This window comes from Sorex araneus, chromosome 4, assembly GCF_027595985.1.
Source record: "Sorex araneus isolate mSorAra2 chromosome 4, mSorAra2.pri, whole genome shotgun sequence".
Taxonomy (NCBI): Eukaryota; Metazoa; Chordata; class Mammalia; order Eulipotyphla; family Soricidae; genus Sorex; species Sorex araneus.
Genome location: NC_073305.1, coordinates 14512252 through 14533328, shown reverse-complemented (window position 1 = coordinate 14533328; position 21077 = coordinate 14512252). Strand labels below are relative to the sequence as shown.

Sequence of the window (21077 nt, the reverse complement as noted above, 5' to 3'; positions counted from 1 at the left end):
TAAATTAAAAAAAAAAAAAAAGTGCCAGGTGATCCAACAAATAATCTCTTCTGCCACAGACACCTCACAACCAGGATTTACAGTCTTCTTAGCTGGAGCAACTTTCATGTGTTTTCCTCCTAAGGAGGTGGGGGGGGAGGGTCATGATCTCTTCCCACTCTGCCCCACTGTCCACCCTCTCCAGGCTGGCTACCTCGGTATCATCTCCCTTGGGCCCTCTTTCCTAACCACAGCAAGCTAACTCTCTGGCCCCAGGACAAGACACAGCAGACTGCACTAAAGTCCTGTCCACAGACGGACCCCCTGGTCCAGCTGCAGGGTCGAATGTGTAAAGTAACTTATTTATCTTTGGGGAGCTGGAAAGCTGTTCTGCTCTATCTTTAAATATCTTGCCATGTGGGGTGGGGACAGAGCCCAGAGGTAAGGCACATGTGTGAGGGCCTGGGTTTGCAGGCGGAAAGGGGGGGGGGGTTGCCTTATATCACAGATAACTCCAATTTGCAAAAAGTGCAGAAAATTATTTTATTTTTGTTTTGTTTGGGGGCCAAATCCTGGCAGTGCTCAGGGGCTACTTCCGGCTTGGCGCTAAGAGGCGCCTGGGTGAAGAAGAAAATTATATGAACAAAAATAGAAGCCAGGGGCCAAATAAACAGTATAAGAGATAAAGTATCTGCCAGATTATCATTGACCCTAGTTCGATCCATGGCTCTGTGTACGGCTTCCCAAGCACAACCAGGGGCACTCCTGAGCACAGAGCCAGGAACAGCTCCTAAGCACAACACGGGTATCGCCCAGAAACCAAAAATTAAAAACAACCCGAGGTCACAGAAATAGGAGAGCAAGGGGCAGAAGTCAGTAGTAACCCTGGGTGTGGCTCCAAAACAAAAGCCAAACAAGAAGCGGCTAGCATCGCAAAGTCCCACTGTTCTCTTCCCCTCGGCTTCAGAGGTTCCAACACCAAATACTAAAACGCTGAGGAAATTCAAGGTTTCTTTCACAAAGAACATTCACACGCTCAAAATCCACCTCCCAGAACAGAGGATTTAGTAACAGATAAAATATGTAAGAGATAATTAGGTTATTCAAATAGATTCCAGACTAGGTGGGGCCTCAAGCTCAAAGCTGCCTTCCTACCTTTGGGCAACGTTGCAGAAAATGAGATAACAGGGAGGCAAGCGGTTTCTGAAACTAACCGAAGCAACAACTCTGACCTGGAAACAGCTTATTTCATCATGTGTTTAAAAGAGCAAAGCGGAACAGGCCCTCCGTTTATTGCAGCCACCCCGGGGAGGGAGGGTTTAACCACTGGAGGCAGGAAACACCAAAGATACCTGCTTTGCAGAGGATGAATTTTCGGAGATTTGGGCAGCTTAGAAGCCTCAATTGCCAGAAGCTGCACGGCCGCATTGTCCGACGCGATGGCTAAGTAGTGGGACCCCTGGCAGAACGTCAGAGTCTTGACCCGACCCCCGATCCGGCTGTACGTGAGAACAGATCTGCAGGAAAAGAAAAACAAGATGACATTTCTGAACGGGCCAGTAGAGCCTTATTGTTGCTACTGTTAAGCAAGACGTCATAAGACCACGTGGCCGCCCACCTATGAGTTGATCAGACTTCTCCGTCAAAACCCTGAACGAACGGTTTGAGGCTCTTCATGTTCTTGGAGCGAGCAGATACCACTGTGACTTGCAATACTGTTAATAATGATGGTTCTCCGTGTACACATCCCAACACCATACTCATTACCAGTACACTCCTTAAGTGTCCCAAAGCACCTTCTTCCCAACACCCCCCTCCAAACTCATCTTGTGGATTTGCTCTTTTGTTGTGGACACTCTATCCTAAGAAGCCAACCCTCTAAAAAGGCACAAAAGTGCTTCATTACCAAATTAATCTCTATCTTTTGTATCATTTTCCATTTTATTATACAATACACACTAAATGAACAAAAATATTAGAATAAGGGAAAGTAAAAACACAATCCTACCACAAGAAATATTAATTTTTTGTATATCCTCCCAAAGGGTATATAACAAAGGGCTTTCAACATATAAACTACAATACTTGCATTTTAGTCATGAAATCCTATTTTATATTTACTAATTCTCTCTAGTTCATTTTTCTTAACAGCTTGAGCCAGAAATCACATGCCATAAAAGCACAACACCTTAAAAGTGTGAATCACATGCCATAAAAGCATAACACCTTAAAAGTGTGCAATTCAGTGGTCTTTTTGCTTATTAACAATTCCACTTAGGTCACTGCAATTCCAAAACATTTTAAGAATATTCTGCCCACAAAAAACTCACAACCATCAGCATTCACTCCCTATTTCCCTGCCCCTGCCCCCAGTCCCTAGAAACAATTCATCTAAGTTTTTTATGAATTTGTCTACTCTGGGCATCTCATATACAGGCACTCAAACATTCCATAGCCCTTCTTACACTGGCTTCTTTAGCTCAGCATGTTTTTCAGATTCATCCAGGCGGTTGCATGAATCAATACTTCATTCCTTGTGTGGCCAAGTTTTATTCCACTAAAGGTAGGATAAACCAGAGATACGCCACATTTTGCTTATTTACTCATCTGCTGAAGAATATATCTGTTGCTTCTATTATTTCACCATTGTGGCTATCCTCAGTCTTTGGGTGATATATGTCTCAGAAAACAAGCCAATGGGAGATGAGTGAGGAGGGGAAGAAGGTAGTAGGAGAGATGGGAATGGCTGCAGACTGTCCCCTCACCCCAACCTCGTATTCAGGGAAGATTTACACATCATAACATTTCTTTTTTTTCTAAAGGAATTTATAGTATAGTCACTAATTTTTGTAATGTTACCATGTTTTATGAATGTTACCAAAATCCTAGGCATTTTCAGAGAATGCACTAAAATAATTCTCATAGCCATTACTATCAAAATCACATTAAGCATATCTAAAAGCATTTTTAGATTTTTTATGCATCTTTTAAAACATTTCATTATCTTCCAATTTTTTTTCTTGCTCATATGCCATCTAACCTACCCAATAAATACTGTTGGCTTGACCATCAAAATATGTCCCAAACCCGACTTTACTTCACTGCCTACAAACATCTATGTTCCCAGAGCCTCCTGTTTCTGCTCTGTACATTGCAGTCTATTTCCGACACAGGAATCACAAGTCATTTTTTACAAGTATAACACGGACCATGTCTCTACTCAGCCTGCTCCCATCAGTCAGCCTGACAACGGCACACCGCCTCAGTCATCAAACCCTGCTGACATGCCCTCCCCCGCCCCCGCCTCCACCCACACTGACCCTTCGTATGTACGACCCCTGCGAAGAGGCCAGCTATCTTTCTAACCCAGGCCCTTAGAAATCCATTTCCTCTACCTGAATGCTCTTCCCAGCTGGATTCTTCCATCAACCAAAACTTTCTCTATGAGGAACTCTCCTGACCATTTTATTTGAAATTTAGTTCTATTAACTAAGTGCATTCCCTATTCCTCTTTCCTATTCTAATTCTAATTCTAATTCTAATGTTTATCCGTGTTTTACCATCTAACTTACTGTAAGGTTTTCTTAACGATTTGTGTAACCTCGTGCTAGAAGGAAAGCTCTGCCGAAGAGCTGTCTCTGTCCCTTCATCACTCCTGTACTCCAGTATCCCTGACACCACATACAGCACCTGGGGCTGGAGAAATAGCAGGTGAGGCACTTGTGTTGATCCAGGTTGGATCCCCAGCACCCCCTTGCACTGCTAGAAGTGATCCCTGAGCACAGAGCCAGGAGTAATCGCTAAGCACTGCCAGGTGTGGCCCCCAAACAATGAACCAACCACAAAAAGCAAAACCCAAAACGGCACCTGTCACAGAGTGAGCATTCAACAGCGACTGTTAATATAACGGAAACAAGTGGTTGTTACCTGGTGGTGGTGGTCTTGCCCTCCATTTTCTGACTGTTCCAGACTTTCACTGTGCCGTCATTGGAACACGTGGCAAAGAGAGCGTGTTCATCAGAGACTCTGATTCGATTCACGGCAGACTTGTGCTCATGAAGATGTGCAACCAGCAGCCCTTTGGGACGCCAACCTAAGGATAAGCCGAGGAGTATAAGGAACCACAGTGAGCCAACAGGATCTTCCCTCCCCACTCACCCAGCAACAACCCCCCAGCCCGCAGGAGACTAATGAGAAGGGCTGAGCCGAGGGCCGCCATGGCCAGCCGGCACCTTGGTCGACTGCTGAGCCTCTCAAACCATGGACCGTGCTGCAGTCTGGGGTCATGAACCTTCTGAAAAGTTTGTTTCAAACGCTGTTTCTTGATGTTTATCAGTCAATGGTTGGTCGGCAGACCTATTACATACACCATATACCTGGGATTACGCACAAATCTCTCAGGTGAAAAGGAAGGGACTGCAAGAAGAAAAATTTAAGTTCCTGAATTGATAGCACCGATGTACCTTTCTACTGAGTTAGACAGCGACGGTGCTGCTAAGGGGCTGGTGTCCAAGAATGTACAGCAATCACCTGTGACCTGGGGGAAACCTGATCATAGATTCAAGGACAACAGTGAATAACTCGTCTGACCTCAACACATCAGGAGGCAGGGAGGCTACTTGACTCTGAAAGTCTCGAAGGCGGCCTTGACCCATCAGACCCAAAGCATGTGACCTCAAGGGACCTTTTCTTAGAAAATAGCCCCGAGCTTCAATTTCCTCAAATGTCAAACAGAGGCACTAATAAGCCAAAGGCAGCCAGAGACAGAGCCCCAGAGACAGCCCAGCCTGCCCTATGGTTAGAGGAAACAGCTTACTTCCTCTCTCGCTATGATCCTATGTTCTGGAATATCAACATGCTAATATCAAAGGTATTGTTAAGTATCGTCTCCAAACAGCCACAGATTTTCTGGTTCTTTATGATATCGACACACTTTTGCTCCACTGTGTATTTTTAGTTTGGATTATTTTCTCTAAATAATTTCCATGAGATCAGAGACAATAATAAAAACAATCCTAGTACACATTCTTCAGTATTTGAAGAATAAACTTTTATGCTAAGTGTAAAACTCTATAAAGATGAAACATTACAGAGTTTTACACTTAGCATAAAAGTTTTGGGATTTCTGTGACTTTAAAGAGTGGTGCTCTTTAAAGAGGTGCTCTTTTACCACTTAACGTGATTTCTAAAATCTCTAAATCACTGCTCGATCAGCATTTAATTTTCCTCAGGGGAATAAGCATGATTGTCAAAACTACGCAGAAATAAGCACATTTCATTTCTTCTCAGAGCTTCCAAAGCTAACCTGTTGTTATTCTTGATATCTATGAGCAGTGAGAGTGAGGGAGATGGCGCAAAGGGCTGGAGCCCAGGCCTGGCCCTGCACTGCCCAGCCTCCTCAGGGACGCCCTCTCGGTCTGCAGCGGCCCTGGCGAGTCCAAAATAAAAATAAATCTATGTGCAGAACCTTGCCTAAAATTTTCAAATCTTGTCTCAAAGACAAATTGTACCACAGTGTACAGGGCAAGTCTTGAACATAGCGGTCGCATTTTCATCTGAAAGATCATGAAATTTCCCTTAAGTCTCCAAATATAGGAGTGTACCCCTCACCCCAGATGTAATGCCAATCACTGGTCAGATTCTCGGTAACTGTGTTTTCTTTTTGAAAGTATGCGTTACTTGGGGGGGAAGGACAAAGCAACAGTACAACCGCTAGGGTGTTCGCCTTTCATGTGGCTAGCCTGGGTTCAATCCCTGGCATCCTGTACAGTCCCCCAAACTCCGCCAAAACTGCTCCTTGAGCTCGGCCAGGAATAAGTCCTGAGCACTGTGGGATGTGGTCCCAAAACCAAAACCCAAAACCAAACCTTCCCCTCTCAGCAGGGAAGCAGCTATGCACACTCAAGAGGCCCGGAAGAATACCAAGCAAAACAGACACAAACAGAAGACACACGAAAACACACACTACACAAACTGGCCAAAACCAAAGAGACAAACTTCTTAAAGCAGCAAGAAAGAAGAAAAACCTAAAATATAAGGAAAATAACTTAAGAATCACAACACATCCCTACACAATAAAATGGCAACACAGCCCTTTACATTAATAACATCCTGGATGTCGATGGACTGAACTCTCTGTCAAAAGGCACCGAGAGGCAGGGTGGATCAGGCAACAAAATCCATCCATATGCTACTTACAGGAAACACGTCTAAAATCACAAGACAGACAGAGTCAGAGGAAAACAATCATATGAGCCAATGGAAAACAAAAATAAAGATGGGACAGCCATACTTAGACCAAATTCCATTTAATCTGAAGAAAGTAATTAGAGACAGAGCTGAACATTATTTATTGATCACCAGAATAATAGACAAAGAAGAACTAACTCCAAGCAACATATAAGCACCAAATGTTGGGTCAGCAAAGTTTTATAAGGCTTTTGTTCACAAACCCAGAGAAGCACATGGATGGAAATATACATAGTAGTGCACAGCAGTAGAGCGTTCGTCTTTCACACGGCCGACCCGTGTTTGATTCCTCCGCCCCTCTAGGAGAGCCCGGCAAGCTACCGAGAGTATCGCGCCCGCATGGCAGTGCCTGACATATACGATATGCCAAACACGGTAACAAGAAGTCTCACAATGGAGACATTACTGGTGCCTGCTCGAGCAAACAGATGAACAACAGGATGACAGTGACAGTGAGTGACAGTGGGAGACTTCAACATGCCACGTGTCACCACTGGGCAGATCCCTATGACACAATACCAGTAAAGACACGAGAGCCCTAAATGAAAACCTAGAAGAGCTGGGACTAATGGACTTACACAGGCTTTTCCATCCTTGAAAGTCAAATGAATACATATTCTTCTCTAGTGCACATGGAAAATTCTCCAGGATATATCACATTTCAGGACTTAAGTCTAACTTAGAAAAATTCACAAAACATAAGAATCATTCCCCACATCCTATCAGATCACAATGACAAGGAAAGCAAAATTAACCATAAAAGGAAGAAGAAACTCTAACACCTGGAGACTGAACAATATGCTGCTAAATAACAGCTGGATCAAGGAGGAAAATAAGTAAGAAATAAAAAGATTCCTTGAGACTAATGATAATGAAGAAAAATTCCTAAAACCTATGAGCACACAACAAAAGCAATAATTAGGGGAGAAAATAAAGGACTACGGAAGGAATGAAGAAAAAGATAAAATCAACAACCTAAATGCACACCTTAAATGTCTGGAGAACCAACAGCAAATGAATCCAGAGAAATAATAAAAACCAGAGCAAAATTCAATGATATAGAGACCAAGAAAGCAATGCAAAAAAATAAAGCATCAAAGAAACCAGGAGCTGAATGAAGAAGATAAACAAAGTATTGGCAGACTCAAAAGGAAAAAAAAGAGGAAGTGCTCAAATAAATAGGATCAGAAATAAAATGGGAGAAATTACAACAGAAATCCAAGACATGAGGAGAGCATACTATGAACAATTCTACTCTAGTAAGTTGGAGAACTGAGAACAAACAGATTCCTAGAAACATAAAATCTCCCAAAACTGAAGAGGAGGCAATAGAAAGCCTGACTAGGCAACAGCACATCAAAAAGCAATCATACACTATGATCTAGTGGGATTCAATCCAGGGATGCACGGATAGCGCAATATACAAAATTCAATTAACATAATACACCGCATCAGTAAAAGGAAAGATACAAGTCATATAATCATACCTATCAACGCAGAGAAAGCATTTAACAAGTTCCAACACCCCCCCAAAAAAACTCAATAAAATAGGGGTGAAAGGAACCTTCTTCAAGACAGTAACTATAAAAAGTCCATAGCCAATATTATTCTTAAAGGCAAAAAAAAAAAAACCACAAAAAAACAGAAAGCCACTGAGATTAGGCAAAAAGCCAGATGCCCGATGTCCAGACTGTTATTCAACACTGTATCAGAAGTCCTAGCAACAGCACTCAGGCAAGGAAAGGAGATCCACGTGAGGCAAACTGAAAAAGAGGAAGTCAAATTATCTCTATTAGCAGATGACATGATGATATACACTGAAGATCCTAAAGAGTCCACAAAAAATATTTCCTATGAACATTAAATCAATACAACAAAGTGACCAGCTACAAAGTCAATACACAAAAACTGGTTGCATTCCTATACACAAATAATGAATCAGAGGACAAAGAAACCAATAAATCTACCCCATTTAAATTCGTGTCCAAAAACATCAAGTATCTGGAAATCAACTTAACAAAACAGGTGAGAGACTTATACCACAAAAACTTCCAAACACTGAAGAAAGAAGCTGAAGAAGACCTTAGGAAATGAAAAAGCATTCCATGCTGGTGGACTGGAGTAACCAATACTGTCAAAATGACCGTCCTACCTAGACTACTATATAGACTCAATGCAATCCATCCAAATTCAGGCAACGTTCTTCAAGGACTTCAAACAATCAATTTCAAAGTTTATATGAAATCGTAGACAACCCCACGCCAAAATCATGCCAAAAAATAAGAAACTGGGAGGCACCTCATGACCTAACTTGAAGCTGCGCTATAGTCATAGTGACCAAAAACAGCGTGATACTCAATGAGATATCGTCTCATGCCACAGAGACTGGTACACATACAAATGAACAAGAGCAACCAGTGCTGGGGCGGATGTGGGGAGAAAAGGACACTCATTCATTGCTGGTGGGAATGCTGACTGGTCCGGCCTTTCTGGAAAACAATATGGACATTCCTCAAAAAACTAGAAATTGAGCTCCCATTGGACCCAGCCAGTACCACTTCTGGGAATATACCTGGGGGTCCAAAAACACACAGCAGAAACACCATCTGCACTTCTACGTTCATTGTGGTACTATTCACAATAGCCAGAATCTGGAAAACAACCTGAGTGCCCAAGAAAAGAGACGGATAAAGGAAATATGGCACATCTACACAATGGAATACTACTCAGCTTTTAGGAAAAATGAGGTCATGAAATCTGCCTATAAATGGATAGACTTAGAGAGCCTTATGCTGAATGAAATAAGTCAAAAATCCGGAATCTGGATCTCACATCTTACATAAAAGTCAACTCAAAGTGGGCCAAAGACCTTGAGATCAGATGTGAGCCTATAAAACACACTGATGAAAACACAGAATGTTCCAAGACCTAGACCTGAAAGGAGTCTTCAATGATGCAATGCCACTGGCAAAGACTACAGAATCAAAACTAAACAAACAGAACTTCAAACTAAAAAGCTTCTGTATGGCAAAAGAAAAAGCATGGGATAAACCTGAAAGACAGCTAAGTGAATAGGAGAAAATATCTGCACCCAACATCTCAGATAAAGGCTTAGATCAACAACAACAAAGATCAATGACAACAAAAATCTAAAAACCCCAACAAAAAATGGAGAAGTGAAATGAACAGACACCTCTCTGAGGAAGACCAATGGTCAATGGGCACTCGAAAAATGCTCATCATCACTGACTATTAGGGAAAACCAAATCAAGGCAGACAATGAGATACCGTCTTACACCAGTTAGGAACAGCACATAACAAAAACACTGGGAACAATCTGTGTTGGTGGGGATGTGGTGAAAAAGGAAATAACATCCAATGCTGGCTGGAATGTCATCTGGTCCAACCCCCATGGAAAACAGTATGGAGGGGTCTCGGTAAACTCAAAATGGAGCTGCAATTCCATTTTTCAGAAAATTCAGAAATGACCCAGCAACCCAACTTTTTGGCTATCTATCCCCAAGATAGAAAAATATTCATTCAAATGGACCTAGGCACACCATTCTTCACTGCAGCACTCAGTACAATAGCTGAGACCTGGAATTAACCTAGAAGTTCAACAACAGATAAGTAGTGGATAATGAAAGTGTGATATATAAACACAATGAAATACTATACAGCAGTTAAAAAATGATAAAAGCACACTTACATGGATGGAACTGGAAGACAACATGTCAAGTGAAGTCAGACAAAGAAAGATAAACACACAACGACAACACTTATATGTGGGATTTAGAATAACCGGATGAGGGAATTAGATAGGGTTTTTTTTGGTGTGGAGGAAGAGAATGCCTAGACCACCCTTGGTCCCAGAGTATACAGAGGAGAGGAAAGAGAGTGGAGGGGAGAAGAGATAGATGAGAAGCAACATTAAGGAATGATAGTGCTAAACATCTAAACCTGTAGAATCTCCTGCCCCCGCACCAAGCTATCTTCACTGGGGCCCCCTCAGAGGTGGGCAGTTGAAGCTCCCTCCCCGGCCCAAGCAGAGCCCCAGCAGCTGAAAATGTCCAGAACGCAGCCACAACCATGCTCAAGGCTACTCTCCACAGGCTCAGATGAGCCTCACCCATGAAGGAACCGGCAGAGGAACCCAGGTATGCAGGACCTGTGACTGAGATCTCCAAGCCTGCCCGGATTGGGACTGGGCTTCCTCTACCCAGATTCCCAGTTTTCCAGTAGCTTGGCAGTCACAACCACAAGCTGCCCCCCCCCCCCGCCGCCAACACACACACACACACACACACACACACACACGCACACACACCATGTAATCTCATCAATGGCCAAGATCCAGAGACTATAAAACAAAGCTCCCAAAAGAGACTGATGCAGAATCTCGAATGGCAGAGCCTGGCAAGCTACGCGTGGTGTATTCGATATGCCAAAAACATTAATAATAATGGGCCTTATTCCACTGACCTGGATGTGACAGGGACAAATGAAGACATTACTGGTGCCTGCTCAAGCAAACTGATGAACAACGGGACGACAGTGATACAGTGATACAGAAATACCTAAACCAGAGGGTCAACAACCCTAAAATTATTAGACCCAAACTTTAACAACCAAACTTAAAAAGGTGCCTGTCAAGACAGCAGGATGGGGGTGCCAGGGTGTGTGTGCACGGTGGGGGTGGGGTGAGAGGGGGAGGAATTGCAGGGGATGGGGTGGCGGGAGCTTGGGAGGGGTACAGGAGGGAACCTGGGAAGAGCGGTGGAGGGAGGCTGACACTGTTGGTGGGATCAGTGCCGAGTACACTGTACGTCTAACACTCAGCTATGAATAAGTGTAAGTCACAGTGCTTTAACAAAATTTAAAAATAGAAAGGTTAAAAAATAGAAATTATTTTATGTTCTCCCCATTTTACTGCACAATAAAAACCTGATTAAAATGCAAAAGAAAGCATACATTATTTTTAAGTATACTTTAAACACAAATCATCAATCGGTATTAAGCCCTTCAGAAAGAAACGGTCAGAGCTTATTTGAAGAAGCCTGACCTTGGAGGAGAAAGTGGCCTGAGCGAAACGCAGACAGGTAAAACCTAGCACCAAAAGTGAGAAAAATGGCGGCTGGAGTGATAGCACAGTGGGTAGGGCGTTTGCCTTGCACGCGGCCAACTCGGGTTCAATTCCCAGGACCTCACATGGTCTCCTGAGCACCACCAGTAATTCCTGAGTGCAGAGCCAGGAGTAACCCCTGGGCATCGCCAGGTGTGACCCAAAAAGGAAAAAAAAAAAGTGAGAAAAATGGGCCACAGGCTGGCTTAAACCTGGGACTGGCCTACCAAGGTACTGCGAGCTACCTCCAGCACTAAGAAGATGTAAACACCACAATGACAAATGCCTCTCCCTCACTGCTGCTGCTTCTGGATGCCCAGAGCGATGGTTTCTGTTCTCCTTTCCTCTCCCAGAACGGTCAGCTACTTCCATCAGAGGCCGGGCTTCCACCCCGGGCGAGATGCGCTGGCAGCTTACCGGGCGGGGGAGGTTTGCTCTCCCACTCAGCGTTTTCCATCATCTGCTTGGCTATCCTCTCTGCATTGCACTGTTCCCGCTTCTGGTGAACGAGCTGCTGAAGTTCCGTTTTGCAAGTTGTGATCCGGATCTGGTAAGTGGATGGCAAGATCGTGCTACTTAAGACCTGTATTGTTGGTTTTCGACTTTGGACGTCTGTCACTTCCGGAACCTGCAAAACAAAACAAAAACAAAGAGTATGCAGAGGGCTCTTGTGTCGTAAACACTGGCGCTGATGATACAAGTGTACTCATGGTCTCTATGCGTTAGCTTTTGGTGCTTTGTTAATGGAGCACTTTTTAAATCTCTTTAAGCAAAATGACCATCCTGTCTCGGCCATGTTGAGAGTGAGCACAGCGGCCCCAGAGTGGCAGCCTTGCCAGCATGTGGCCATGATTTCTGAGCCCCAGTGTTCCGCACGCGCAAGTATGAGCCTGGCACTGTGGCTGCTTGAGCCTGGCAGCTTCCTGTCTGCGATTCCTGATGCTGCCAACCGTCTCCGGTCACGCTACAGCCGGGTACGTACGAGCACCACAGGGAAGGGGTGAAGAGCCGCAGAGAGCACGGTGTAGGGCTTAGGTGCATGCAGGGCACTCACTGATCAAAGCTGACCCCAAGCCAGTCCCGGGCAATAAAGGCACCTGAGCATCCCCGGGTGTAGCCTGGAGGCCCCGAATGTGGCTGGCTACGGTCCGAGTGGTCCCCAGCACTGAAGGGCCCAAGAAGGTCTTCGCCCAGCACCAAGGGCATGGCCAGCTGAGAAGCATCAGAAGTGGTCCCTGAGCACTGCTTAGTTCGTTCCCTCTCCCTCTCCCTCAAGAAAGAGACAGGGTACAATCCCTGGAGAGCACTGCAACTAATCATGAGCACCGGGGCCTAAGCAATAGAACAGCGGGTAGGGTGTTTGCCTTGCACATGCGGTCGACTCGGGTTCGATCCCCGGCATCCCATAGGGTCCCCTGAGCACCACCAGGAGTGATTCCTGAGTGCAGAGCCAGGAGTAACCCCTTGAGCATTGTTGAGTGTGACCCAAAAAAGCCAAAAAAAAAAAAAAAAAAAGAGATACATGAGCACCTCAGGCGAGAAGCATGAGCCCTGGAAGCACCTGATGGGCAGCACAGCAGTGCTGTGTACCAACCACCCAAGCACATCCAGAACCCGTGTGCCTGGACAGTGCACATGAGCCCAGGGGAGCACGTGGGCACACAGAGCAGCAGAAAGGCACTCAGCACCACGCCCCAGTGTGTGAGCACCACAGGTAGGCCTGTGTGCAAATCTCAGTTATCCACAATGAAGAGAAGCAGGAAGGGGGGCGGAGGGAGGGGCAGAATTTTTAAAAAGTAGCACTGTAGCACTGTCGTTCCACTGTTCATCGACTTGCTCAAGCGGGCACTAGTAACGTCTCCATTGTGAGACTTGTTGTTACTGGTTTTGGCATATCGAATACGCCAAGGAGAGCTTGCCAGGCTCTGCCGTGAGGGCAGGATACTCTCGGTAGCTTGCCGGGCTCTCCAAGAGGGACAGAGGAATCGAACCTGGGTCAGCCACATGCAAGGCAAACGCCCTACCCGCTGTGCTATTGCTCTTATTGAATTTTACTCACCAGGACTGACAACACCATTAACTACAGCGTTTTGGATGTACAACAGCCCAGCACCACAACCCCCAGCAGTGTCCACTTCCCTGCACCACCGCCTCAGTATCCCCGCGCAAACTTCCTCTCCCCTCTGCCCCTCAGCCCCCTAGCACAGATGCCCGGTCCTGCTGCTGCTGGCCTTGCTGTGCCTCTGCGCTTCCCTCAGCTGGCAGAGGCCGTGCCTGTCCTCTCCCGGCCAGCTTCACGTGGCACCGTCCCCCAGTCCTACCCACGGAGGCCAGCTGCAGGATTTCACAAGCCAAGTGACATTTCACTGGGTTTAGCTCCCTCTCTCACAAAGAAATATGTCCTCCCGGAGGGGCCAGCCACTATATGGTGTTTTCTAGTCCCGTACACGGCCTTTTCACATCCCGAACGGTCGGATGAAGCTGGAACACAAAAGGAAGCCTCGCGCCCCAGGGACAATACCTGCGGGGAGGTTGACAGAGGGACGCAGATGCCAGCAGAGGACTCTGAGCGAGGCGGCTTCCCCGACTGCATCACCTCCTGGTCGCCACCTTTCGGCAGGGCCTGCGGGATGTTGGGTGGCTCCAGTGACCCAAACATGCTTTTCCATTCTTCATTTACATTGGAGTCTTGTTTGACATGTTTTCTCGCTACAGAAACAAATACAAAACCAGCTGAACGAAGGGCCTGAAATTCCATCTGTGCTTTCACTGTTTTGTTGTTGAGTTTGTTTTATTTTTTGGGGGGGGGAGCAAAGTAGAAACATCACATCCTATTTATTCCTTATGATGTACAACTTATTTATATTTATAGATCGACTCATTAATTCTTCCTTTATTCTCAAGGGCAGATGGAACAGATGCATTTTCAGTAGTGTTAATAATTAGTCCTAAATGCTTCCCTTCCTCCTTTCCCAAGACTCACTCAATTCCAAGTAAGCATTTTATCTGAAGAGCCAAACACTTTTTCAAACGTCCTTGATCATCACTAAGTATGACCTCAAGAAAAGAAAGAATGAATTGCTATACAGCCAGCTTCTTCGTATAAACAGGTGAGAAACCTTTCTCCAGCATTACCAAAATATAAGGTGAATTGCCCTATAACTTTGCAAACTTCATAAATTAAATCCTTTAACAATATATTATAGTCTTTTTTTTTGGGGGGGTTGCTTTTTGGGTCACACCCGGCGATGCACAGGGGTTACTCCTGGCTCTGCACTCAGGAATCACTCCTGGCGGTGCACTCAGGGGACCATATGGGATGCTGGGAATCGAACCTGGGTTGGCCACATGCAAGGCAAATGCCCTACCCGCTGTGCTACTGCTCCAGCCCCATCTTTTGCCAAAATAATACAAACCATTTCACAAGTTGCTTTTTCTATTTAAATAATTCTGAACATTTATGTAGCTAATCTCCTCAAAAACATTTCATTTTTCTGATTTTTTTTTTTGTTTTTCACTGAGAACATTCACATGCTATTTCTGCATATGCTGGTGTTTTTTAGGAAAAAATTCCAGGAATAAAAATGGTCAGCAGAGAAGGATACTATCATCTAAAAAGAGTACAGTGATTTATCATCTCAATAGTGGAATAGGAAAATGCCTAATTCCTAAACCCTCACTAATACTAGGTATCATTAGGCTCTGCTACTAACACTGGCAGAAAGTGGTGTCTCACCGCTTTAATTTACACTTATTACCTAATATACCTATATTTAAGTCTTTGCCTTTTCAAACAAGCCTTGCTATTCTACCAGTTGTATGTATACATCACTATTTTTCTTTTACAAGTAACTGCATTTTTCTTAATAATTTTGCATGAGTGCTTTATATGTCATAAGCGTAAACTACTGGCATCACATTCCAAGTACTTTACCCTGCATTTGGCAGCCTCGGTCTGTTTTGTTTTGTGACTACACTGCAAGTACTTGGGGAGTCACTTCCAAAGGGGCGCAGAGGACCGTGTAGTCCTGGGGGCTCCAGACCGAGGCTCCCGTACACAAAGCATGACTCGGCCTGAAAAGTTTATTTCGAATTTAATTCACCAGTGACCCATAAAATCTGATATTGGAACAGAGGAAATTTTTTTTTTCTATTTTGTTTGGGGCCAAACTCAGCAGTACTCAGGGTTTATTCCTGACTCTGTGCTCAGGACCCATATGAAGTGCAAGGCAAGCACCCTACCCCCTGTGTAGGATTACACAGCCTCAGGTAGTTTAGGTTTACTGGGTTACTCCCATTACAGTGCTCCGATTCCTAGTTTTTTACACCACTGTATGATCACTCTGGTTGGAACAGAAGAGAAATGTAAAGGCTTGTACATGGAACTGAATGTCTCCAACAAGGATCAGAGGAAGAAAGCATGATACACAGAAAACCTCACATAATCCGTAACAACGTCACTGTCCTAAGGACGGACAGTTCCAAACCTCAAGACTTCAAATAGTTACGGCTTCTAGACTCGGTTGTATCTCACTGCTAACAGCAAGTCTGTCCTTTCAAATTCTCTCATCCTTACCTACAAGTAACACACTGTAAAACTTCATGTCATTTCATATGAATTATTGGTCTTAGGTTGTGTTTAAAATCTACAAATAATAAACTATAAGAAGTTCATCTAATTTTACATGCATTACTGGTCTTAGGTTATGTTTAAAGGATTTTTAAAAATAAATACCAACTTCCCTCATACAAGATGTGTAAATAACTAAGACAAGTCTTACAAAAATAACTAGCAACCGTGAGCTAAAAAGAGAGGAGGGAGGAGGGTGAGACAAACACACTCACCTCGTTTGTCATCTGGTTCCTGTTTAGTTTTAACAAGATCGACCTGTCTCCCAGTGATGCCCAAGGCTGCCAAGTCAATGACCCCTTTCTGACTGCAGTCATGGAGGTGGCTCTGGTCCACTATATTGGCCTTTGCCTTGTTTGACTTCATCATGAAGTCTTTCAGGGCCAACAGCTTGTCTTCCTCTTCCTCGGTCATTCCCTACAACCAAGTAAAACCGTATTGTAGGTTATTTTTGGAAGCAGTAACAACTAACAATGGGCAGGGCCAATCAGCAATATTAGGTCATGGATGGGGCCTTCTCAGAGTGGGGGCGGACCTCACCTCAACCCCCTAGTACTTCTGGAAGCCCCTGCAGCCACACCCACACAAAAGCTCATCTATTATACATGATAACCTTATAGTACCTTCACTGCAACCACGATAGTGACCAAGAGATGGAGTGGGGGAAAGGAACCAAAGGGTGGGGTGAGGAGAGAAGTGCCTGTCGTAGAGGCAGACTGGGGGTTGGGGTGGGGTGGAAGGAGGGGAATTGGGGACACTGATAGTGGTGCACTGGTGAAGAGATGAGTGTTGGAACACTGTATGACTGAAACCCAATCATGATAACTCTGCAACTGTTTACTTCACAGTGATTCAATAAAAACATCTATAAAGAAAGAGAGAGAAAGAAAGAAAGAAAGAAAGAAAGAAAGAAAGAAAGAAAGAAAGAAAGAAAGAAAGAAAGAAAGAAAGAAAGAAAGAGGGAGGAGGGAGGGAGGGAGGAGGGAGGGAGGAAGGAAGGAAGGAAGGAAGGAAGGAAGGAAGGAAGGAAGGGAGGAAGGAAGGAAGGAAGGAAGGAAGGAAGGAAGGAAGGAAGGAAGAAGAAAAAGAAAAGCTCATCTATCACCCAGTTTTACAGATTCATGATAAAATCTTGGAAGAGATCAACTAGCCCCCGAATTTCTCAAATACCCGGGTTCCAAGATGTGGCACCTAGTACAGCGCTACTCAGGATGCATATGGGAGCCCTCTACTATATTGCAAGGGGTGTATTTACTCCTAGCTTGCTAAGAGCTTTTGTACATTTTCAATAATGAATTAATGTCTTGTTTATATTGGTTAAAATCACTAAGTAATCATCACAAATTTGCCTTTATTAATTTATTTCCTGAATAATTCCATTTGCCATTCCATTAAACTCTACTGGAACATGTAAAATGAAAACTTGTTATATACCTGCCAAGAGGACAGGCTGGAGGGGGTGTGGGGGGAGAAACCTGGGGACCCTGGAGGGAGGAAGAAACGGGTGGTGGGATTGGTACTGGGACACAGTGTGCCTGCAATAACTCCATTATGAGCAATTTTGTAAATCACGGTGTTTTAAGAAAATTAAAGGAAAACATCCCACGAAGTAGTATAAAGTTGAGAATTTTCCTAATGAGAAGACAAAGAAGACAAAGATATCCCGATCACCAACATAATGAACAATGTACTGAAGACGAACCACTTAAATAAGGCAGAGAAACAAAGTATTTAGAATGGAAAAAATAAGACGATTACTTTTCACATATGACTGAAAATGTATGAAATTATAAGAAACATAAAAGTAAACTATCAGTGTAGGTTAAGTACATTTTACAAAGTCACCGTATAAAAGACCACTATAAAAATTTTACAGGTATTTTTCAATATAGCAATTTTAAAAGCACTAAAAATCAAATACCTGAAATCTAATTAAAGATACATAAAATTCTACAAAGTAAACAATAAAATATTATTGAAATATATTAAATATCTAATTAAGTGAAGGTACCATATCCAATGCCTAGAAGAACTGATACTTCAAGACTTCAATTCCCTTTTAGCACCAGTGTAAATTTAATCAATGTACTAACTAATGTTTGTGGATACTTTTGCTGTTGTTTCCTTTAGGTACAAAGTTACAAGTAATTTGGAAACATATTTACAGAAAATGTATGTAGAAATACAAAGAACCAAGGATAACCCAGGCAACTGGGGAGGGGTAGGGTGGGCTAAGGGAAGTTGGGAGCTTTTGCTCTAAAAAGACCAAGACACAATAAAGTAAGTAAATAAGCCATGCCTAGACCTTAAGTTTCTGGCTAAAAAGTATCAGGAACCAGATTTACCTTTAAAGCACTTTACACGTAAACAATATATAAAAAATATATTAAAAAGATAAATTTATTTATTTTTTGCTTTTTGAGCCACACCCAGCAATGCAAAGGGGTTAACTCCTGGCTCATACACACAGGAATTACCCCTGGCGGTCCTCGGGGGACCCTATGGGAAGCTGGGAATCAAACCCAGGTTGGCCGCGTGCAAGGCAAACGCCCTACCTACTGTGCTATCGCTCCAGCCCCATACACTGATTTCTAGGCCCTGGAAACTCAAGATCCAGCTGAGTGTTCTCTCTGGAACACTTCGACATCATGACACAAGGGAAAGAACTCAGAGTTCAGTCAGGTGAACTCCAAGAGACAATTCAAGACAGGAGGCAGAGAAGCTGAGAGGGAGCCTGCAGAGTTTCAGCAAGATAAGAGAGGGATGTCCACAAGCCTTGCACTGAGAACTGAATTATACACGTGCGAGAGGAAATTACCACAGACTCAAGAAAGAAGAGCCACCAAAAAGCAGGAAGCCAGCCAGCCCGTTCCCGGAGCCAAGCCCAGGCTGGGATCACTGGGAAGACGACAGCACAGAGCAGCCTGTCCTCAGAAGTGGACTAAAAGGCCACGGGCCAAAGGTGCTCTGGACCTCTCTCAATCCTGAAAGGATCAAACTGACTCCTATGACTTAACAGTAGATAAGAAATAAATCCAAGTACAATGATCTAAAGGAACTGACACCCAACAATCACAACGGTCACAATGAACAAAGAAACTGGAAGGAGAGGGGTCAGTGATGAAGGGAAAAGCACATTCTAGTATCTTCTTCTACTGCTTCTATTTTAAAATAAAAACAACAAAAATTTTCAATGTAAAGGATCTGTCAGTCTTTAACACAGCAACATCATTTTGTATTCTGTAGCGGTGCCTGATGAGAGGGGTATGAATAACGCAGGAAGCGCCTGCCAATGAGATCAATCTAAAACAGCCCTGCCATGTGTCGGCCCCAGATGGTACGTCCTACTGAAAATCTGAATGACCGACAAGCTCCAGCTTCCATATGGGCAAAAGCGTATTCTGAGCCCATGACACGGAAGGGACTCTGAACGTATTTTCCTGCAGAAACAACGCCAGGCTGGTCGCGGCCTTTTTCACCATAGTGGAGCTCTAGTCCAGACCTCTACAAATTCTGTACAGGCACCTGGAGTTCCCACTTGCAGAGGCCAATCAACTCTTCAGCCCCGACAATGCAAACAAGGACCAAACTCTTCCCTTCAAAGCCTCCCCTGATGCTAAGCCTCTGCCAGTGACCCCGAGAAACTACAAGGAAGTGGAGAGGAGGAAGCGAGAAAGCCTGCAGTGCGCGGGAGATGAGCTGGGGGCGAATTTCTTACTAAGGCCACAGAAAACCCACGCAAGCAGGCTGGGGGTGTGGCTGAGTGGCGCATATACCTGCCCTGCATGTAGGGAGGGTCAAGCCCCCCCATAATCCCAGGGTCCCCCAACATAGCCTAGCAACCTCTGAGCACGGAGCCAGGCACAGCCCCGTGTGGGTGTGGCTCAAAACCCCAAGATGATAACAACAACATACAAAACCCGGGGCCAGAGAGGTATCATGATGGGGCGGGCATTTGCATTGCATGCGGCCCACCCAGGTTTGATTTCCGGCACCCCATATGGGTCCCCCAAGCCCCACCAGGAGTGATCCCGAAGTGCAGAACCAGGAGAACCAAAGAATGACTGGGTGTGGCCCTGAAACAAAAGCCAGGAAATATTTGTTTAACAAACCCAAGCAATCATGTCCGTCTGCGTCGACCACTTGTGCTTTATTTGAGAGGCAAGATGGGAGGCTGTAGGGTGTGGTTGTGGAGATAGTTGGGTTTATGTTTAAGTGGCAGCTTTGAACCTGAGCTCTGTGAGCAGGGGCAAGTATCTACCTGTGTTGAGTCTCAGTTTACCTATCTATAAAATGGGGATAGTATCTGATGTTCAAGCCCATTTAAAAAGCAGGTATCAAGTATGGCAGATGACTCATTACAGATCCTCAAATAATGGAAGCTGCTGGTGTCTGCTGTAACTTCTGAGGCCTTTCAGAGATTCTGGTAGTGCTAGCAGTGCTGGCCACTTGCAACAGATCCTCCAAACTGTAAAGGAAGGCAGGAAACCAGAAGACTACTTGGTCCAATCTACCTACTCAAACAACCGAATGATAAATGAATATATCGAGCCCTGACAATTCAGAGGAATATGAGCCAATGAGTGTTAGTGACATGGCATCCTGTACCCAGTGCTGGCAGTGGGACCCACAGTGGCCTCTCGCTGTTTCAGAGAAGCAGAAAATAAAAAGGACACGGAAATTGCTCCTTCTGAACTTCTACCTCCTTTTATCCATAACAGTGTCAAAATCTGCAAGGGGCAAAGTAAGAATGAGTGGCTCTGTGAAGGAACTAAACTTGGAGTCATAAAACTTCAAGATAAGAGGCTTTTAACACAGAACTTGTAACAGAAAGAGAAATATAAAGAATCACACTATCTAGGTCTGAAGAAACACCTGAGCCAGGGGGGCCGTTATTACAATGTCGAAATCTTTTCATACGGATTACTTAATCACGGCAAGGAGAAAAGTGTGATTTAGGATCTACTTTTCCATAAACTGCTTCTAAACTATAGTTCTAATATACTAGCCAGGGTTAAAAGAAAATTGTCACTGGAAATTCGCATCACAACAGATCAAATCTTCTAACATGTCGGAAACAAAACCCCTGGCCTGGGA

At 44.3% G+C, this 21077-nt stretch overlaps 1 protein-coding gene across 3 annotated transcripts in view; it reads right to left on the bottom strand.

Moving 5' to 3' along the window:
• The window catches only part of PIK3R4 (phosphoinositide-3-kinase regulatory subunit 4), a 68037-nt gene that overhangs the window by 13515 nt on the left and 33445 nt on the right, over positions 1-21077 (bottom strand). For all 3 annotated transcript variants that reach the window (XM_055136171.1, XM_055136170.1, XM_055136172.1), the window contains exons 10-14: positions 16196-16397; positions 13872-14059; positions 11768-11978; positions 3907-4072; positions 1332-1496 (exon numbers count right to left, since the gene is read on the bottom strand). In XM_055136171.1, the coding sequence (XP_054992146.1) occupies positions 1332-1496; positions 3907-4072; positions 11768-11978; positions 13872-14059; positions 16196-16397 (932 nt within the window). The remainder of the gene's footprint in view (positions 1-1331; positions 1497-3906; positions 4073-11767; positions 11979-13871; positions 14060-16195; positions 16398-21077) is intronic.